The 19,356-nt window shown below is 33.2% G+C and overlaps 2 protein-coding genes across 8 annotated transcripts in view; one reads left to right on the forward strand and one right to left on the reverse strand.

Annotated features, from left to right (window-relative positions):
• LOC130892792 (uncharacterized) overlaps window positions 1-19,356 on the reverse strand; it is a 117,779-nt gene that overhangs the window by 45,087 nt on the left and 53,336 nt on the right. The window lies entirely within an intron of this gene.
• LOC130892793 (uncharacterized) lies at window positions 10,964-15,699 on the forward strand. Of its 3 annotated transcripts, none has more exons than XM_057798418.1 (4): window positions 10,964-11,032; window positions 13,177-14,288; window positions 15,071-15,249; window positions 15,434-15,699. In XM_057798418.1, the coding sequence occupies exons 2-4, from the start codon at window positions 13,252-13,254 to the stop codon at window positions 15,679-15,681; spliced, it is 1,464 nt and encodes a 487-aa protein (XP_057654401.1). In that variant the 5' UTR covers window positions 10,964-11,032; window positions 13,177-13,251; the 3' UTR covers window positions 15,682-15,699. The 3 variants fall into 3 exon arrangements, with proteins under 3 accessions (XP_057654401.1, XP_057654400.1, XP_057654399.1); XM_057798417.1 differs by having other exon boundaries at window positions 10,975-11,092; XM_057798416.1 differs by lacking the exon at window positions 10,964-11,032 and adding an exon at window positions 11,315-11,712.

The raw sequence follows: 19,356 nt of genomic DNA on the forward strand, positions 1-19,356 counted from the left end.
CTTTGTCTTCTAACTGTGCCCGGTTCCTGGCTTTGACCACTATAGCCAGATTGTCAGCATATGCTATAAAGTGTACACCTTTGTCCATTTCCTGTCTCAGCACAGTATCATAAAATAGATTCCACAATATTGGACCCAATATGGACCCCTGCTGGTCCCTGCAGCTCACCTCAAAACTCTCGCCACTTGACGTTACTATTTTCCTTCCAACCAAGCTCAACATATGATATATTAAAATCTTCCATTTGATGCAATATTTCAATTGGCTCAAACTATGTGGAAATCCGTCTACTAGATTGAGACGAGTTAATCACTGATATACAAAATAGCAGAAGTAGCATATATCTTTCATATTAAATATGTGTTGAATCTCGCAGTATTCAACCTAACCTCAACATGTGATACATCAAAATCTTCCTTTCAATTCAATCTCTCAATTGGTTCAAACCTTGTGGAAATCCGTCTACTAGTTAATCACTGATATACAAAATGGCAGAAGTAGCATATATATTTCATAATATGTGATTAATCTCGAAATATTCCACCCAACCTCAACATATGATATATCAAAATCTTTTTTCCGATTCAATTTTTCGATTGTTTTAAACCTAGTTGAAATCCGTCTACTAGTTTGCAAGTTAATCACTGATATACAAAATGGCAGAAGTAGCATATATTTATTGACACCAGAACAAAGATTTCGCCAAAACAGATGCACAGCCAATTATCTGATTGAAATTCTCTGAAACCAAAACAAAGTGTATTAACTTCTCCAGAAAATACATACAAAAAATGCCCGTACTAACCTTGAAAGGTCAAAGAGTTTGTGGAAAATATTAAGTTTCTTCGATAATAAACTTACATTGAAACAACATATAAATCCCCTTAAGAAAGTGCCAAAACGGCATTAATTTATTAAAAACACTTGCATGCCATAATTGGGGCGCTGATTTTTGGTGTCTGATAAATCTATATAAAACACTCGTAAGATTAAGAATCTACTACGGCTTCATCGTCTATGCATCATATGAGAAAACATATAATAAACAATTTAACACATTGCAAAGCACCGCTCTAAGAATCGTTACTTGTGCATTTCGAACAACACCGATTGAAAACCTTTATGGTCTTTCCGGAGTATCACCCCTCCGACTCCGAAGAATCCAACTAAGTATGAACTATGCAAGTCCTGTCAAATAAAAATAGCCCTGTTAATCAAAAAATCAACATAGATCTCTTTAAACACTTATTTGAAGCTAACAAACAACTATTCCGTTGTATGAAAGAATTCGCCAATATACAAACACCCTAGCACTTGAATTACCAGATTTCTTTCCAATCAACATAAATATCTCTCCCTTGGACAATCTCCATTCCCATCATCAACGTCAACATAAACTCCTTTAAAAAAAGAAGACTAATAACACTAATACACAATCGTTCCGTACTCTTATGGAAGTATGTTTTAAAGAATACCATTTTCTATATAGTGATACATCTAAAACACTTAATGGCATCCTCACATAATAATGTTCATACTGGAGAGCTCTATGCCATATTATAGGCCCTAATCATCGCTAGAAAAAATCAATACAATATAACAGCCATAATTACAGACGCTATGAGCTGAATATAAACCATTCAGCATTTTTTTTCCAAACACCCAATAGGTATCCTCATTGAAACCAAATTACACCTATTCCACCAATCCAAGGCAAATGTATCAATTATTTGGGTCCCATCACACACCTGCATCCAAGAAACGCAAAAGCAAATGTGCCAAAGAAGCAGTAGAAAAAAACGAAGCAACAATTGTACGCGAAGTAATAGCAAACGAATATAAAGGGACAATCAAAACAAAGGTTCAGTGCAAGTGGCGAAGTAAGTGAAACAGATCGCAGTCGATATTAAATTCTATAAAACCATCCTTCAACCATGGAAAAAAAGGAAAAACACGTACGGTCCAAATAAAAATCGATCGTCTGGGGCATACTAAAATGACACACTCATATCTATTTAACTGAGAAAAGCCACCAATATGTGAAACTTGTAACGACAATCAAAACGTGAAACACTTATTGTTCAGCTGTCAAAAGTACAAAAACGAAAGACTAACTAACAACTTTCTTAACAGCATAATTTCTCTACTTAACAATAATTGTAATACCACAAACTTAATCAAATATCTAAAAGACACTCAACTGTATAATGTCATTAATAACATTTAAAGTTGAAGCCACAATAAATCTATAATAAAAAAAAAATAAAACATTTAGTAGAATAGACATATATAAAAGGTCAAAGAAATAATAAATTAAAGAATTTATTTTTATGTTTCTAAATCTTCTTGATTTTAGGTCTCTTCTATTTCAAAATTAGTTTTTTTAAATAATTTTTGAAAGATAGATAAAATTGCCGTTTCGACTTGTCTATAAGTCTAAGAAAATAAAAACTCAAGAATCAAAGTTATATTCAAATATGCAATTACAGCCGTTTACTATGAAAATTCAAGTTTTGTGGTTATTTCGTAGGTTATTCCGTATTAATTATTCTGGCGGGATAAAATTTAACGCAATTTAGAATGCCCTAACATGAAGTATGTGACAGTGAATGTCAGATTGAGTTGTTGTTTATAACATTACAATAAAAATGGCAAATTTACTAAACCGTGAAGAAAAAATAGAGTTTGTGTTAATTGAAGGAGACAATTACAAAACACATAGAGAGGCCGTGAATATTTTTAATAATAGGTATCCGCATAGAAGAATTAGGCATTCAACAGTTACAAAAATTTTTAATAAATTTAAAGCTATAGAAATATAGAAAATAAATTTTAGAATAAACGGGTTGCGAATGAAGACACTGAATTTGAAGTGATGCTTTCTGTCGTAGAAGACCCAAAAATGTCATTAAGAAAAAGGGCTTCGGCAATTCCAACTACTTCAGTAAAAAAAGATACAGTGCCAAATATTTTGAAATTTTATAAACATATCATGCATACAAACCAAAATTTGTACACACGTTACTACCAAGGGATTACGATATTCGTTTTGAATTCTGCGCTCTGATCCAAGGAAAGTTGAATGAAGTCCCGTTTCTTACAAGAACTATAATATTTTCCAATGGGGCAACATTTTCTTCAAACGGAACCATCTTATCACAAAATTGTCGCTGGTGGTCTAACAGTAATCCAAACCTTTTAATAAAAACTCGGAACCAATATTCTTTTAAAACTATAGTATAGTGTGGTCTGTAAAAAATTTTTTTGGTCTCCTAGGTCTGCTGATTTGACTCCCCTTGACTTGTCTTATGGGATTACTTGAAACAGAAGGTTTATGGTATATATATGGTAGACCATTTGGAGAGGATTATTTCTGAAGAATGGCTAAAAATTACTCGAAATATGATACAGAAAGTAATACAAGGGATGACAAAATAACAATTAAATGTTTGCAAAGAGAAGGTGGATACGTCTAAGATGTAGAATTTAATTATGTTTGTTTCTGTTTAATAAATATTCTTTATATGGATTTTCAATTTCTACAATAAATAATTATTATTCATTCACTACATATGTAAATTGCAAGGTTGTTCAAAAACTATTATAAATAGATAGGTTAACACATTTTTAACAGGTGAGAGAGGTAAATCGTATCCATCCAGAATAATTGATACGGAATGATTAGAAAATAATCACAAAACCTGAATGTTCATAATAATTTGCTGTAATTGCATATTTAAATATGGTCCTATTAATTCAAAACAACTTTACTTTATAATATTTTTATGAAATTGTGAAAAATAAATATACTTTACTCTTACACAAAATACAAATTTTTTGACGAACCTCGTATACTGCTGAAAAATTTTTACCTGATGGTTGCATTTTAACTTTTGGACCATGCAGAACTTGTTATAAAGAATAATTTTTTTCATAAAGCTACTAATAAAAAAGTTTACTATATGGTTCTTGATTTTAGGTCTCTTTTATCAAAATATGATAAAGAGAATTAAAGGCGAAACATCATCTATCCTTCATAAATTACTAAAAACATCAAATAAAATTTATAGCCCTATATTGTAATAAAACTACAAATAATTTAATTGATTACTGCTACATATTTGAGATGACAAGGACTAAGGAAAAATTAATTTATATTTATAATTAAGAGACCTAAAATCAAGAACATTTAGAAACATAAACATATAAAACATAACTTTTCGGCAATATAAAAATCATTAGACGCGTTGCATGAGTGAGGGTGGTGGGACGAGCTTTGCGCTATGCTCCTAACTTTCTACGGTCTATCGAACAGTGATTGAGTTGGAGATATATGCAGGTGCACAACCACAAAGACCATTTGTACTGAGTAATAAAACAACAGATGTTGTAAAACGACTAATTTCACCGATTATCAATACAGGTCGTAATGTCACCGCTGATAATTGGTTTAGTGACGTTTCTTTGCTAAAGGATTTAGCAGATACTAAATTATCATTTGTAGATACATTAAAAAAAAAATAAATGGCAAATTCCTCCAGAGATGAAAAGTTTGTAGTATCGCAAAGAAAAGTCGAGCATTTATGCTTTTAGACAGGAGGGTACAATGGTCTCTTCTATTTCCAAGAAAGGGAAAAATGAAAAATCTCAATCTCTCACTTCACTTTTTTGGGTGATGATCACTCATAATGTTTTTTCCGTAAACTTCACAGATCTCACGATGAATATCGATCGGTTTTACGCCTTTAGCACTAAGAATTCGTATAACAGCCCATACTTCACAATCGGCGGGACTCACGATTGTCGGAGGCATCTTAAACACTCAGTAAACAACGTACATAATGAAGAATCAGACTGTAATGGCATCAGTGCGTAGACAAGAGATGTAGGTAACCAGCGCGCATGTGCGGAACGCCGACCTTGGGGTTGCGGCGGCGGAATCGCAAAACGGTACTTACTTATCATTTCTTTTATTCCATATTTTCGATGGTGTCCTCTGGGTAATACTTTAGATGGCAGGCGATTTAATTCATAACTTGAAGCCTTAAGAGCCTCGCACCACAATACTTTAGGTATACCGGAACCTATTATATTTGTTCTAATTTTGTCTAATAGAGTTCTATTCATTCTTTCGGCGGTTCCGTTTTGCTGCGGTGTATGTGGCATTGTATACTACAAAATAATCCCTTTCTTCTTGCAGGATTCTCAAAATCTATTTGTTATAAATTTACCACCGTTATCTAATCTAATCGCTTTAACATTTACTTCTTTTTGCCTTTCCAATTCTACTATGTAATCTTTTAAATTTTTATCAGTTTCATTTTTTGTTTTGAGAGTTTTAACTACAACAAAATGCGAATAATCATCGATAATGGTATGAAAATATCGCGATCCATCAAAAGCGGTAGAGTTCATTGGACCACAAACATCGCTGTGGATCAATTCGCCAATTTTGGTTGATTTTCTTTCTTTATCAGTAAATGGGCATCTTGTACCTTTACCTTCCATACATTTAAAGCAACTTTTTTTTCTGCTGGTAATCCTAACTGAATTAAAACATCTTTTCCAGCATGACCCAGTCTTCTGTGCCTTCATTTAATATAACATTACATTTTTCATCTTCATGTCTTATTTTGTCAAGTATCAACACATATAGACTATTCTTATTTTTACATTTTATATGCAAATTTTTACCTTGTACAATCATCTTTTCTCTTTCTATTGTATGACCCATTGAGGTAATTTTCGAAAGTGATAACAAATTATATTTCATATTTTTAAGGATCAATCCTTCCAAACAAAACTTTTGTCCTTGAGTTTCTGTTTTCAGAGTTCCTATTTTATTTGCTTGTAAAATGTCACCGTTTGCAATATGAATGGTTACGGGCATGTCTAGCTTTTTTATATTAACCTAACCAAAATCATTGTCATTTTTCCATTTGTTTCAGAACATGAATTTGCTGCATACAGCTACACTTCTTCCTCTTCTTCTTTTCCAACGTTAGCTTGCCCTGAATTTTGAGTATATGATCTATCTCTTCCTCTATTTCTTATTCTTCCTCTTCTACGTCCTCTATAACCACCTCTACCTCAATCTCGCTTAGGACATTGTGAAAACCAGTGTTCTTGGCTTCCACATTTATAGCACCCATTTGAAGCTTTAAAACTAGATTCTGTAGTGTCCGACTGTGAATTATTTTTAAGTTCTTCATCTAACAGTCTAGCTTTAACGAGATCTAACCTAACATTTTTTATTGTTTCCAAAACAGTGGCTATATTATTGTATTTTGGCGGTAAAGCAAACAATAAAAGACATACTTTATCTCCTTCATTTAATATAGATCCCGTATCTTTGAGATCTCTTATAATTGTATCAAATTTTAAAAATAGGTCATCCATTTTTTCAAATTCCTCATTTTTCATAGTTAATAACTTTCTCCATAACGCCATCTTAGTCAAAAAACTTGTCCTTACAAACACATTTTCAAGTGCCTCAATTTGTTCTTTGGTCGTTATGCATTCTTTAATAATATCTAAATGCTTATCTGATATACCTGGAATATTAATTGACAGCTTTTGCATCTTTACACTCCCATTCATCCTTCTCTTTTCTACTTGTTGTTGAGTCTGGCAGATTACCATCTATTGCCTCTAAACACCTATCTTTTCGGCATAATATTTTGATCCTAAACAGCCAGTTGCTAAAATTGTTAGCTTCTAGTATAGTCGTATTTGTAGTCATTTTTCTAAATTCTTCGAGACTCTTCTCTTTTGACCTTGTCATTAAAACGCTAAATTTTTCTCGACTGATTTCAGTCACGAAATATTACTAATTCTTCTTACAACGTTCTGGGCCCATAACCTATTGGTTATGTTAGTCCTTGCAATGGAAAAACTACAATAAACTTAAATAAAAAAAAAATAAAATGCTGGCTGTTTTCTGACAACTCAAAGACATTGACTCTATATTTTTTTAAATTAATTGTCAAAATTGCACAACAACTGAACACAGACAAAATAGCCTGAACATATAGGGGCACTATCTAATACATACTAATATCTATATTTAATTAATTACGATACACTAACTCACCCAAAATATCAAAAATACGAATTCATCTCCTGATTTCTAGAATACACATTTATAATATGAATCACTCAAAAAATTAAAAACCTTTCGGATAATCTATATATTTAAATTAACATAAATTCTTGATACCATTTCTCAAGAACACAAACAACTTTATAAATTGAAAAAATTATGGGTACCTTTAGGACTCATTGAATCAAGCATGACAGCATTATTTAGTTTATTCTTGAAAGTAAATAATTCGTTCTGGGGAAAATTATTTGGCATATTAACGTAAAAATACGGAGAGAAGCCGTGGACATGACAGCAAACGCTATTACCAGTTTGGTTGACTTCAAATAAACGTATAATCGGAACTTTGCCTGTTTGAGGTCTTGGCATACCAGGATAAACGTTAGCGGTGTAGTGGTCCAATTCTAGTTCTTGAAATATAAGTGTATCGCTTTTGGGGTACTGGTGGCCTCAAGAAATTATCGGATCTAAAAACCACTTACTTTATATTACTTTGTCGGATAATTTATTGTAATGAATACATACTTTAGTTTTTTGAATGCAGTTTGCGGTAAAGTATTTTTTCGTTTATTCATTTTTATTTTATTTTCTTTACTACTTTTTTATTTAAACAACCAATCAAATTGTATAGTTTCGCGGTAAATAAAATGTCAGCTGTCATCAATTATAAACTGACTTAACCTAATATTATTTGACCTCATCGCTTGAGCTATAAAGTCACCCTTTTGTGTTGTATATTTATCTATTACGTTAGCTTAAATAACAAATTTCAAGTTTATATTAACGAATAATGTTATTAAAAAATTAGAAATACGTAGCAATTCTCAGTATTTTTCATTATTTCCCTGTTAATTTGTCTTTTCCACGAGAGTAAATTATACAGCTGTGGTCTGGTTTCTTTAGCATAATATATTATAGAATTGTTGTGAAGTAACATACAGTGTGCTCAAATAGTGACGTTTATTTAAAAATATTTGATTCGTATATGTAATTATCTTTTAGTTAGAATTTTGGGAGGACGTTCATAACCTAGTCTACCAGAATCGTTCTGATAAGTGGTAATCGTTGTGTACATTCATGAAGATGCCGAAAATCCTAGTACTAAAATGAGTTTCCGTGTGAAAAAATGTCATTTATCTCCTTAAAAGCGTTATCATACAACTGGTTAAGCAAATATAATAAAATTACCAAAAAAAAAAAAAATAACTTGTACATGGTTAAATATTATTCAGATTATCGACTTACTTTTTGACTTTCAATAGTCGGTAAAATTTTTCCAGTTTTTTCTCCATACAATTGTTTGAAGTTTTTTGCTAGCCCTATATAGGAAGTTTTCTTCGTCGAAGTGACTAGAATTATATATAAATTTTCACTCACGGTTTTGTTTTTTCTTGTACGTTCCATCTATAAGTATTTTTTCTATGACCGTGCGTTTTAACCCATTTTCCTGCACGCATTTTAGTTTTGAAAGTGTCACTTTCCCGCACTAGTGCGGGAAAGTAAAATTATGCAATTTTTGAATGTATTAGACAGTTTTTTACTTTGGAGGTTATAACTATTTTTGTAGCATTTTTAATTTTTTGAAAATATAAAATAATAAAGATATTTTTCATATAACCATATACATTCTTCAAAGGAGTGTCACAAAACAACTATCATACCACCCGGGTTTGATATCAGTTGCTATGACAACCCAGGCGTGTAAATGTTACTAAAATGTCAAAGTTGTTCAAAACGTCTTGGAAGTGACCGAATAAGTAAAATCTTCTTCTAAATTAAACCACATTAAACCGAATCTGATACAATAATATTAATAGATTCATCCGTCGAAGAACTTCCCGAAGCCATTTTGAAGGCTGCAAATGAAGCTAATTCCGAGCTGTTACCTGCCAAATCCAGATAAGGTATGAAAAGCATTGCGACCATTTTGTTACATGGTGTAAGGAGAAAGGGACCAAAACTTATAAGGAAGATGTATTTCTGGCGTATTTTTCAGACCTAAGTAAGGTTTTGAAATCTAATACATTATGGTCTCGCTATTTGATTTGAAGTTTAGTAAAAATAAAACAAAATTTGGATATAGGAAACTTTCATAAGCTAACGTCGTTTCTTAAACAAAAAAATATTCGAGCACAGAAAGCGCAAGTTTTTACCAAAGAAGATATATCCAGGGTTATGCTAGCTCCCGATGATGAGGTATACCTGATGATTAAAGTGAGTATCATTTTTGCACTGGCTGGCGCTCTCCGCAGATCCGAGCTTGTAAATATCACTGTTGATGACATTCAAGATAAAGGCAACCTAATTGTTGTGAAAATTTCTGATTCCAAAAATCATTCGTCAAGGTCATTTGTTTTATTTGAAGAAATAAATGATGAAAGTACACAAATTTACGACCACCTACCACTCCACACCGCCGATTTTTTATTCATTATAAGAATGGAAAATGCTCAGTTCAATGCGTTGGCGTAAGCACTTTTGGTAAGATACCGGCAGAGATTGCTGCATATTTACGCATCTGGAACGTTATACAGGACACAGTTTCAGACGTTCTTCGGCAACGTTCCTAGCAGACTCCGGTGAAGAAATAACCAACCTAAAGCGCGTCGTTGGCTGGAAGTCTACTACCTTCGCAGAGGGCTATTTGGAGGACTCCGAGAATCAGAAGAAAAAACTATCAAATGAAATTCTCTGTACTACAAATGACTTAAAACCGTTGCTGTCACCATCATCGTCATCTTTATGTGACCTGCAACCGATGCCATCCTCGTCGACGTCATCTACCTTCCAGTTGAAACCAAATAACTCCACTGGACCGGCAATTCTTACTAGTCTACAGAATGAAACAAATTGTGTTTTCAATATTAATATTTATAATAATTAGTAGTTTTCGGTTAAAATTTTGTATATTATTATGTTTGTTGGAATAAAATAATTTTTGAAAAATGGGTTGGTAAACTTTTTTGTTTATACGCTCGTAGAAAAAATAATGTTCCTAACTCATGCGTAAAGTGTCTTTCCCGCACTTGACTGCTTGTCCGAATTCCGCTCCCCGTCGTTCGGGACAACTGCGTCGCTTGCGGGAAAGTATCACTTTCCGCACTTGCTAGGAAAATAGCTATTTCGTTGTGATAATGAACGCTTGAGCCATTTCCTACTTCAATTTTTTCACAAAATTCCTTAACGTCAATTTAACATTTAATTGAGTTTGTTGACATGGCATTTAGAGTATTTTACAACTTCCTAACCAATAATCACTATATTTATCTCCGCCACGTCTGTTCGTCAAACTCAAAAAGTACCCAACGAATTTTCCCGCGATTTTCATCAAGAGATAAAGTGATTCATAAGGGAGGTTCAAGTATATGATTCTTAGAGCCCTACCTCACCGAGACGCCATAGCGACGTCGTCGGTTACATATCCAAATAATTCGTATTGAAATGTATGGACGACTCACTGTAAGCGACCAGGAGACCTTACCAGTGTTATGTATACGATCAAGATGCGACTCACTAAGTGGTCAACCGGTCACCAAGACTGAAGCATAATGAGCTTCGATACAGAAAGGATTAATTGTAGAATTCAAAATCGACCATATTTATGGGATACCTCAATACAAGATGGCGACTAAAATTAAAATTTTGTCTGTTATTGATGAAGGGAGACTACTGGTCGCAACAGCCAAATCCGCCAACCACGTGTATTCATATAGTCGCAGAAATTCTGTAATTTTATCCACCATGGGTTACGATACAGCGTCCTCGACGCGTTTTTCTTCAATGCCAACTATATAGATTGTACTTATATTGGAATAGAAAATGACGTTTGTCAATTTGAAAGTGTCTAAAAATTGTATATAAACTGTATGATTTTTATTTCATTCTAAAGTGAACTATTCTAATGGAGAGCCAGTAGAACTGAAGAGGATGTAAGTTAAATAGTGAAAAAACATTGAGCGAAATAGAGCTGTGTGATAAAGGATGTCAAGGTACTCCATGCAGAGTCGAGTTCTTTTCAATCATTTTAAACAATTATGTAATGAATAATAGAAAAATTATTATATATCAGAATAAGTACAACTTTCGATGCCATTTGGAGAATGATTGTTAATGATAAATGGTTCAATAACTGTATTTACTCGAGAGTTCAAGTTCCACAGTCATATTTAGATATTCATGCATTTTTTTAAATAATCTACCGAAATTCTGTAAAAATAAGTTACTAGAAGATGATGAAAAACTTAAACAGTTTCAGTCTCTGAGACGATAACTTGGTTATCGAAACGCACCTAGGACAGTGTAATTGTGAATGTTGGTGTAGTGTGTTCAATACAAACATCACCAACAATTCAATAAATTCCAACTTAAACGAAAAACTTAATTTTTAAAAATTAAAAATAAATTTAAGAATGTTATTCTTTTAATAATCGCGGGACGTTCTGTATACTATATCGTTACATTCGACGGAAATACTTTGTCCTTGTTTACCGTGATGTTTATTACTATGTAGATATAGATACGATACGTCTGACCAAACTTGTTTTTCTTCATACAAACAGATACAAATAAAATGAAATATTTTTGAAAATTGATATTGAAAAAGCGAATGGTAAGTGTTGTAACTTTTTTAAATATGTATATTTTTTGAACGTACATCGCCAGCGTTGGCCATTAACACGGTAGGTAAATATAATTACAAGTACGAGGGAATGTTTGAAGTTTTTCGAATCGTTTGGAAGTTACGTATAAAGTATATGAAAGCAGTTATAGGAAAATGGGTCAATATGGCGGTTAAAGCAACAGGTGCATTATCTTGGAAATTATTCCATGGAACGGATAACTTTCAGGTGAATATTTAAACTACTGAACGACGTAGTGGTGACGAAAATCAAAGTGAAACTCATCGTTTTCTTCGATGAACGTGGTAAGATAGACCATGAATTAGTTCCAGAGGATCAAACAGTGAATAAGTAGTAGCACTTGGTCGTTTTGAAGTGTCTAGTGAAGCAAGTCATTATAAACGACCAAATTTATAGAAAAAAAAAAATTCATGGATTTTTCACTGTTATATTCTAGCATAATTGTTTAGTCAAACAGCCACCATAGCTGCAAGATTTGGTTTTCTTCTTTTGGAAACTAAAAAATTCGCTTCGGGGACCGTACTATGAGTCGAATAAACCCTTAAAAGAGGATTCGCTTAAGAAACTGACAAACAGGAACAGTTTTTTTTAATTAGTATCAAAATTAATCTATCTGTCAGATTCATTTATTGATTCCATCGAACTACCATTATTTTTGAATTATTATTGCCTATGTGCAAGCCATGTACTATGGAAACATGCTCAACGGCTGCACTAGAAATAATTATAAATCTGTGAGATAGCTGATAGTCCGATAGCCAAGCAGCCATTAGAGCTTCAAGCTCCAATATCCTAACATCCAAACTCGTTTGGGATTGCAACGAAAAATTGAACGATCTAGGCAGAAAAATAAAATTACTCTACACCGGGGTTGACATGCTCGCTGGAGCGGAAGCAGACAGCCCTTGAAACCTTCTATGGTAACACCTAGAGAACAAAATGTATTGGAAAGGAAGGTATACGAGAGAAACACCAATTTTTAGGACAACCTACAGAGGCTGACAAGATAAGAAGAGGAGTCTTTTCGGGGCAATGTCGTCTCAATGGGAAATTGAAGACACTAGACTTAGCACAGATTCCAGATTCTTTCGAAGTGTGAAACTTCAGAGCACTACATCTGGAAGCGTATGAAGATGAAGATCTTCGGTAGCTACAGCTTCAAATCAAATTGAGAGCCAGTGAGTATTAACTAAAACTTGGGGATCATTTCCAAATTGAACTACGATTTTTGGAATGTTGTTAGACAGCATGATGATCTCTGCAATTCTATTGCTAGTAATTCTAGAGTGAATTGAAAGTTTGTTATATCAGTAGAGAGAGTTTTGAGTATATTTTGGACAAAATCTAAATCGAAAATAGAAACTAATCAATAAAATTGCTCATCATACAAAAGATTTCTTAAAGTTATGGATGACGAATATTTTTAATTTCAGGAAAAGGTGATGGTAGAAAGTTTCTAGTTCTTTATAGAGATTAAAAAGTTTCACTGTTGATCGAGAAGATTAAATATGACATTACCAAATTGGACTCCGCGTGCAGTTTGGAATACCGAAACTTTAGCGTTGTTGAATGAAGTCAAAACGGACGTTATACCAAATCAAACAGTTCAAAATATCATTACAGAAAGTACTAAATTTCCTCTAGCATTTTCAACGTCAACTAATAAATGCAATTATCTCAAATCTGTAGTGAAGGAAGAAGTATTAGAAAAAAATATCAACTCGGTTTTTCCAATCCTTCACGAAAGCATAATCAACCTCTGCTGCATCTTCTTATTATACAAAAGACAATACGGAAACTGTAGAGAAGAACAATTTTTCCAAAAATTGGGTTTAAAAGATCTAATTGCAAGATTTATTATGAAGAGACCGGCGGCTTTTTTGAAACCCAACGATGAATATAAACTTTTGGACGGAGCCGCCGGGGAAGGTAGCTGGGAATCTGTAGGTACAAACAAAGAAAAACCTCCTCTTATTATCGATAATTACATGGAATACGACGAGATGAAACTTTCAGCTTTCTTATCGATTTCTTCTTTCACTCATTTCGTCAATCGAGGAGAACGAAATAACGTGGGTAAATACGAAACAGACAGAAGCAAAGTAGAAGATATTGGAATTATCGTCGGTATGGTAGGACCGAGATTGGAAAAAAGTAATGTTATGGAATACCAAGAAATAGTCATCACCCCAAATCAAAATACAGAAGACAATGGCTTCGGTAATAACGTTAAACGAAGTATTCCGAAGCTTTTCGCTAATTTCTACGAGGAAAAATGTTCAACTTACAACGAAATGTTAATAGCAAAAGGTGAGGATCAAGTCGGAAGGTATATCGAAATCTTGAGGGGAGACATTTTCGATAATTATTTCTATTATAAAAGATTAGCAATTACTTTTGATACTCTATTAATCGAGGCTAATCATAGAAGCAAGCAATTATGTAAATCGGCGTATTTACATGTAGTTGGATTGGGATTAGGAGTCTGGAAAGTTTCCGATCACCAAAATAAAATTTACATGGAAACTTTCGCCGACAGAATTCAGTAAGTACCTTCGAATTTTTTACGGCTAGATTTATCAACACCAAATCGTAATTAACGATCTGTAGAACAACTTATTTAGTTAAAATTGTATAAACTCATTCAAAAATTACTTTATTTTGATTTCAGAAGGCTAATTTTTGTCTCGGTTTGATTAATCTTGCCCTGGTCGACAAGACGTTATAAAAGTAGTTAAAAATCTTAAATATACATCACTAAAGCCATTCATCTAAGAATCTACACCAAAAGATACTCAATAACGTCAAAAATATTGAAACAAAACGATATTTACTTACCGATCATCTATGACAATTTATGTACAAAAGAAGTCGTCGTTGAAACCCAGAGAAAACTGAAGAGGATGGTCGTTGTAACCCAGAGAAGACTGAAGAATATGCTTAGAACTGGATGGAATTAAAAGTTTATTGTTCACCATGAGCTGCTACAAAAGAAGTAGTCGTTGTAACCTAGAGAAGACTGAAGAAGATGCTTAGAACTGGATGGAATTATAATTTTATTGTTCACCATGAGCTGCTACAAAAGAAGTCGTCGTTGTAACCCAGAGAAGACTCAAAAAGATGGTCGTTGTAACCCAGAGAAGATTGAAGAAGATGCTTAGTGGTGTAAGAATCTGGTCGACTATTCACTGAGCAGAACGACTAGTTTTGGTCAATAGAGAAGCCTTCATGACCACCATTGATTAGTTAAATTTTTTTCTTAAATTAATTAGTGTTTTAAATCTATGAAACGTCAGTGGAATTTTCAATTTATTATTTTACTTTTAGATTTTTGGGTGAAAAATTGTATAACGTATCTGACATATGTTTTTCACATTTGAGAGTTGAAAAATGTGGAAAATACAGCGACGGAGAGATATTTATCATAAAAGGTCATCCTAATGGTGGAATCAAAATTCATATTTATAATCGAGAACCCCATTCGAAACTCATCGGTAAAGACACAGGTAGTTAACTACATCTCTGTTTTATTAAAAATCCCCTCCACATTCCATATTACAAAATTATTATTATTATTATTATTATTATTATTATTATTATTATTATTATTATTATTATTATTATTACGAGTTGAATTAACGAGCACCGATTAACCATGTTCGTAATAAATAATTATATAAATCATTTTAGGTAAATTGCTGGTCGTCTCTTACGCTTGGGATGGAAATTCGTTACCCGGAAATGATTATTGGATCGGTAGTTTATCCGGAAGCGGAGATTCAGCTTGCGCATGCTCGACGCAAATTTGCGAATTGCACAACCCTCATATCAACTCAAGGGTACGCGTGGACAATTTAAGAATCGTCACATCAGACGCGAACGTCGTAACTTTGAATGAATACAAAAATATTGTGAATCGTAAATGTACGACTGAATAATAAAGATATGCATATAAAGATCTTTTACTAAAATCTCATTCCCCGTTTATTCATCAATGAAATAGCCAAATCGATCAATAGATCTAGCACTTTCGATTTTGTTTTCCATGGGATATCAGGAAGGGACGATTTATGCCATTTAAATTGGCGTTATTGATGTTTTAGAACATCGTATTCTTGCGGAACATTAAACTATTTTTGCTAAAATACAATAATAGTTTCAAAATAGAATATTTCACTGTAAATAAGTAAATAAGAAAACATCATGCATCACTCAATAAGTTGTTTCATTGACACACAGAGGGCGCTGTCATTGTCAAATCCGTATAACGTTTATGAAATACCAACTTTCAAAATACTATATGTCAAATTTCATGACATTTCGATTAGTTAGAAAAAAGTGACAGCCATTTAAGTGAAGCTGCTTCATCAAAAAATACTGTCCAAGCTCAGCAATGGCCTCAAAAGTGTTATCCAGAATATGCTACATCGAAAAGAACCTTTTGTTATTGATTTGCTGAATTTAAACTTGGTCGAAGATGGTAAATGTTCTGGTCGACCGCTTGGGATTTAATTTGCAAAAGATATAATAATAATAATTTGATGAAATTTAACGAAGAGTCATTTCAATCACTTAGACAATGTAACAAAACAATTAAGAGCATTGAAAATTCTCAAAGAACCCACTGAAAATTGGGACACGTTAATAACCTATTTAACTTCATTAAAATTGGATCAAATTACTTCGCATGAATGGGAACAGAAAGAAGCAGCTTATGACAAACCTCTTGAAAATTTACAAGATCTTTAGAAAGATCGCGCCGACTTTCTAGAATCGGTAGAAAATAGTAGAAACGGTAGAAAACTTTTCAAAAGCTAATTAGATGTTCGACCAAAATCATTCTTAACTACCCAAAAAGTTTATCCCTTTTGCCAAAATGAACATGATATTCAAGATTGTATAGATTTTGAAAAAATATACGAAGCAAAGAATAATAGATTTTGTATAAACTGTTTGCGTCCCGGTCACTTGATAAAACAATGTCGTTAAAGTTCTTGTAAAATTTGCAAAGGGCATCACAATTGTCTATTACATATTTCTGATGTACACATGCAAGTCGCTAAAACATTGTTTGTTTTTTACGAGACAGTTCTTTCAATAATCAAGTATTATTGTCAACCATTTCTGTTTGCGTATTTGGAAACAACAACAAATCTTACTTAGCCCGAGCACTGCTGGATGCAGGAAGTCGAAGTTGCTTCATCTCGATTTAGCAAACAAACTAAACCTCAAATTATCAAATTTCAATATCAAATTTTGTGGCTTAAACGAGGCTGAGTCTGCTGTTGAAATTAAAACAGTTGTAGACGTTCAATCTCATCAAAACAATTTTAGCATTAAAATGTCCTGTCTAGTTGTGCACGAAATCACAGAGTATTGCCTAAATTTTCTGTCAATTGCAATTCTTTACAAAAACCAACACTTCTGAAACTAGCTGATCCGAATTTTCACTTGCCAGGTAAAGTCGCTATTCTTATAGACGCTGATCATTTTTGGCACCTTATATGCATGAAATTAGCAAATCATAACGCAATTTTGCAAAAGACCAAATTGGATGGATCATTTCTGGCCGCATTTCATCGATTGAATCTTATATCATACAATACAATCTATCAACCCGTTGGGAAATTAATAAATTATTCGATTTTGGGAGGTTGAAGAAGTTAATACTTCAAAATCTTTCTCGAACGAAGAAGCAATTTGTGAAACACATTTTGTACAAACTTTTCAACGTAACAAGAACGGACAATTTGTAGTAACAATTCCTCAAAAAGAAAATCACAAGGTTTTAGCTGATTTACTTGAAAATACACGATAGAGATTTTTATCCTTAGAGCGAAAATTTGAACGCCAACCCAGCTTTAAAGGTGAATATTGTAAATTAATGAACGAGTAGGAACCAAGAATTAAGTCAAACAAATAGTTGTCGAAACGTACCTCCATCTGAGAACCCCGTTGACCATATCGTGGTATTATGTCTAACGAGTTAGTTTCCCTGAACATTTATTAGAACGGTCCTGAATGGCTCAAACATGATGAATCTCCTTGGCCAATTTTATCCTGTGTTCAGACGGAACTTCCAGAACTCGGAAAAACGTTCATATTCACGTAGAAAGTTCACTCTCGTCCTCTTCTCTTTTGGAAAAATACTCCGATTCATCCAAACTAGAACGTATTATAACGAGCTATGGTAACGAACCACCCTGTATTGCACAATAATAAAATGGTTTTGCTTCAGCCGCTCTGTGGTGTCAGCATTTTTGTATATTTAGTATATAAGCATTGCATGCGCAACTTTGTAAGATTCTAAATTTTATCACAATAGTGTAAAGTTTTTAATTTTAGTTTCCATTTTTAAAAATCTAAGAATTTTACAAGTACGTTAATTGGAGCAGTCTGAGTAGAATTGTTTTGAGTAGTTTTTCGTGAGCTTAACGGTAGAACGTCGTGAATTTTAATTGTTAGCGAAAAATAATCTGGTTGTTGAAAAACTTTAGTAAAGGACTTGAAGACTATTCTGTGTCCAGACGCAGCATACGTCCCAACATTTCAGAAGAAAACTTTATGAGCCATCCTTTTCATTGTTCATGATTTACATATTTTGCGGCAAATTTTTGAATCTGTTGTGAATGATTTCACAGTTTTTATCCAATATTAATGAATATAATATTGAAAATATTAATGAATATAATATTTTCAGGCTAGTTTAAGATAAATTAAAACTTAAAAGTAATAATATAAAAAATAACTAACAAAATTGGCGAATTAATAAATATAATGAATCATATGTCTTCAAATAATAACACAATGTCTACAAACGATATCCCCGAGTTAAATTCAAAAGTAAAGATTTACTTTTTTTTAAAAGATTTTATTTGAAACTAAATGATTCTGAAACTGTTGGTGATTGGAACAAAGACCGGTTTTTTCTAGAAAATGTTCTCAAACACCTGAACACATCTCAGCACTTACAATAATATTATTTTATAAGTATGTCATCGCCTCCATATGACTCGCAGCTAGTGCAATGTGGGCCGCACGCCTTTGCTCTGCAGCTCTTGTAATAGATGCAAAGTAGATAATGCATGTACTGCAGCATCTTTTTTCTAAATCACCACGTATACTTTGGCAATAGAGATCATAAGGCATGCTGATGAAGGCGTGCAAAGTTTGATTTGGTAGGCAGTGACGTATTAGTGAGGGAGCAAATGACTTTCCGTCATGCTCTTCATTATACGGAATTGTCGAATGCCCATCAACCTGAGTGATAGGGTATGGAGGAGGCAAAAAACGGTCGTGAAGAATCATATAGAAAATAGTACTTGAAAAATTTCAAAAAATATGAAGAAGCACACATAAAAATTAGATATGAACAAATTGCAATGTACCTGGAGTGAAAATTGACTCTCTCTAACGTGCTCGGTATACCATTCATCGGCTGGCAGGTCTGGGACACTGGAAGTGTCGTTATTCGGATCTATGTATTTAGCGACTACTTCGTGTCTATCAATAAAGACTGCAGATCATATTTCAGCCAAAATATCCCCTACCTTTTTAAAATTATCCTTTTCCAGACTAACGTCTACTGTTCTGCCGCTGGAGTCAAGATGTGT

Source organism: Diorhabda carinulata, chromosome 4, assembly GCF_026250575.1.
Source record: "Diorhabda carinulata isolate Delta chromosome 4, icDioCari1.1, whole genome shotgun sequence".
NCBI lineage: Eukaryota > Metazoa > Arthropoda > Insecta > Coleoptera > Chrysomelidae > Diorhabda > Diorhabda carinulata.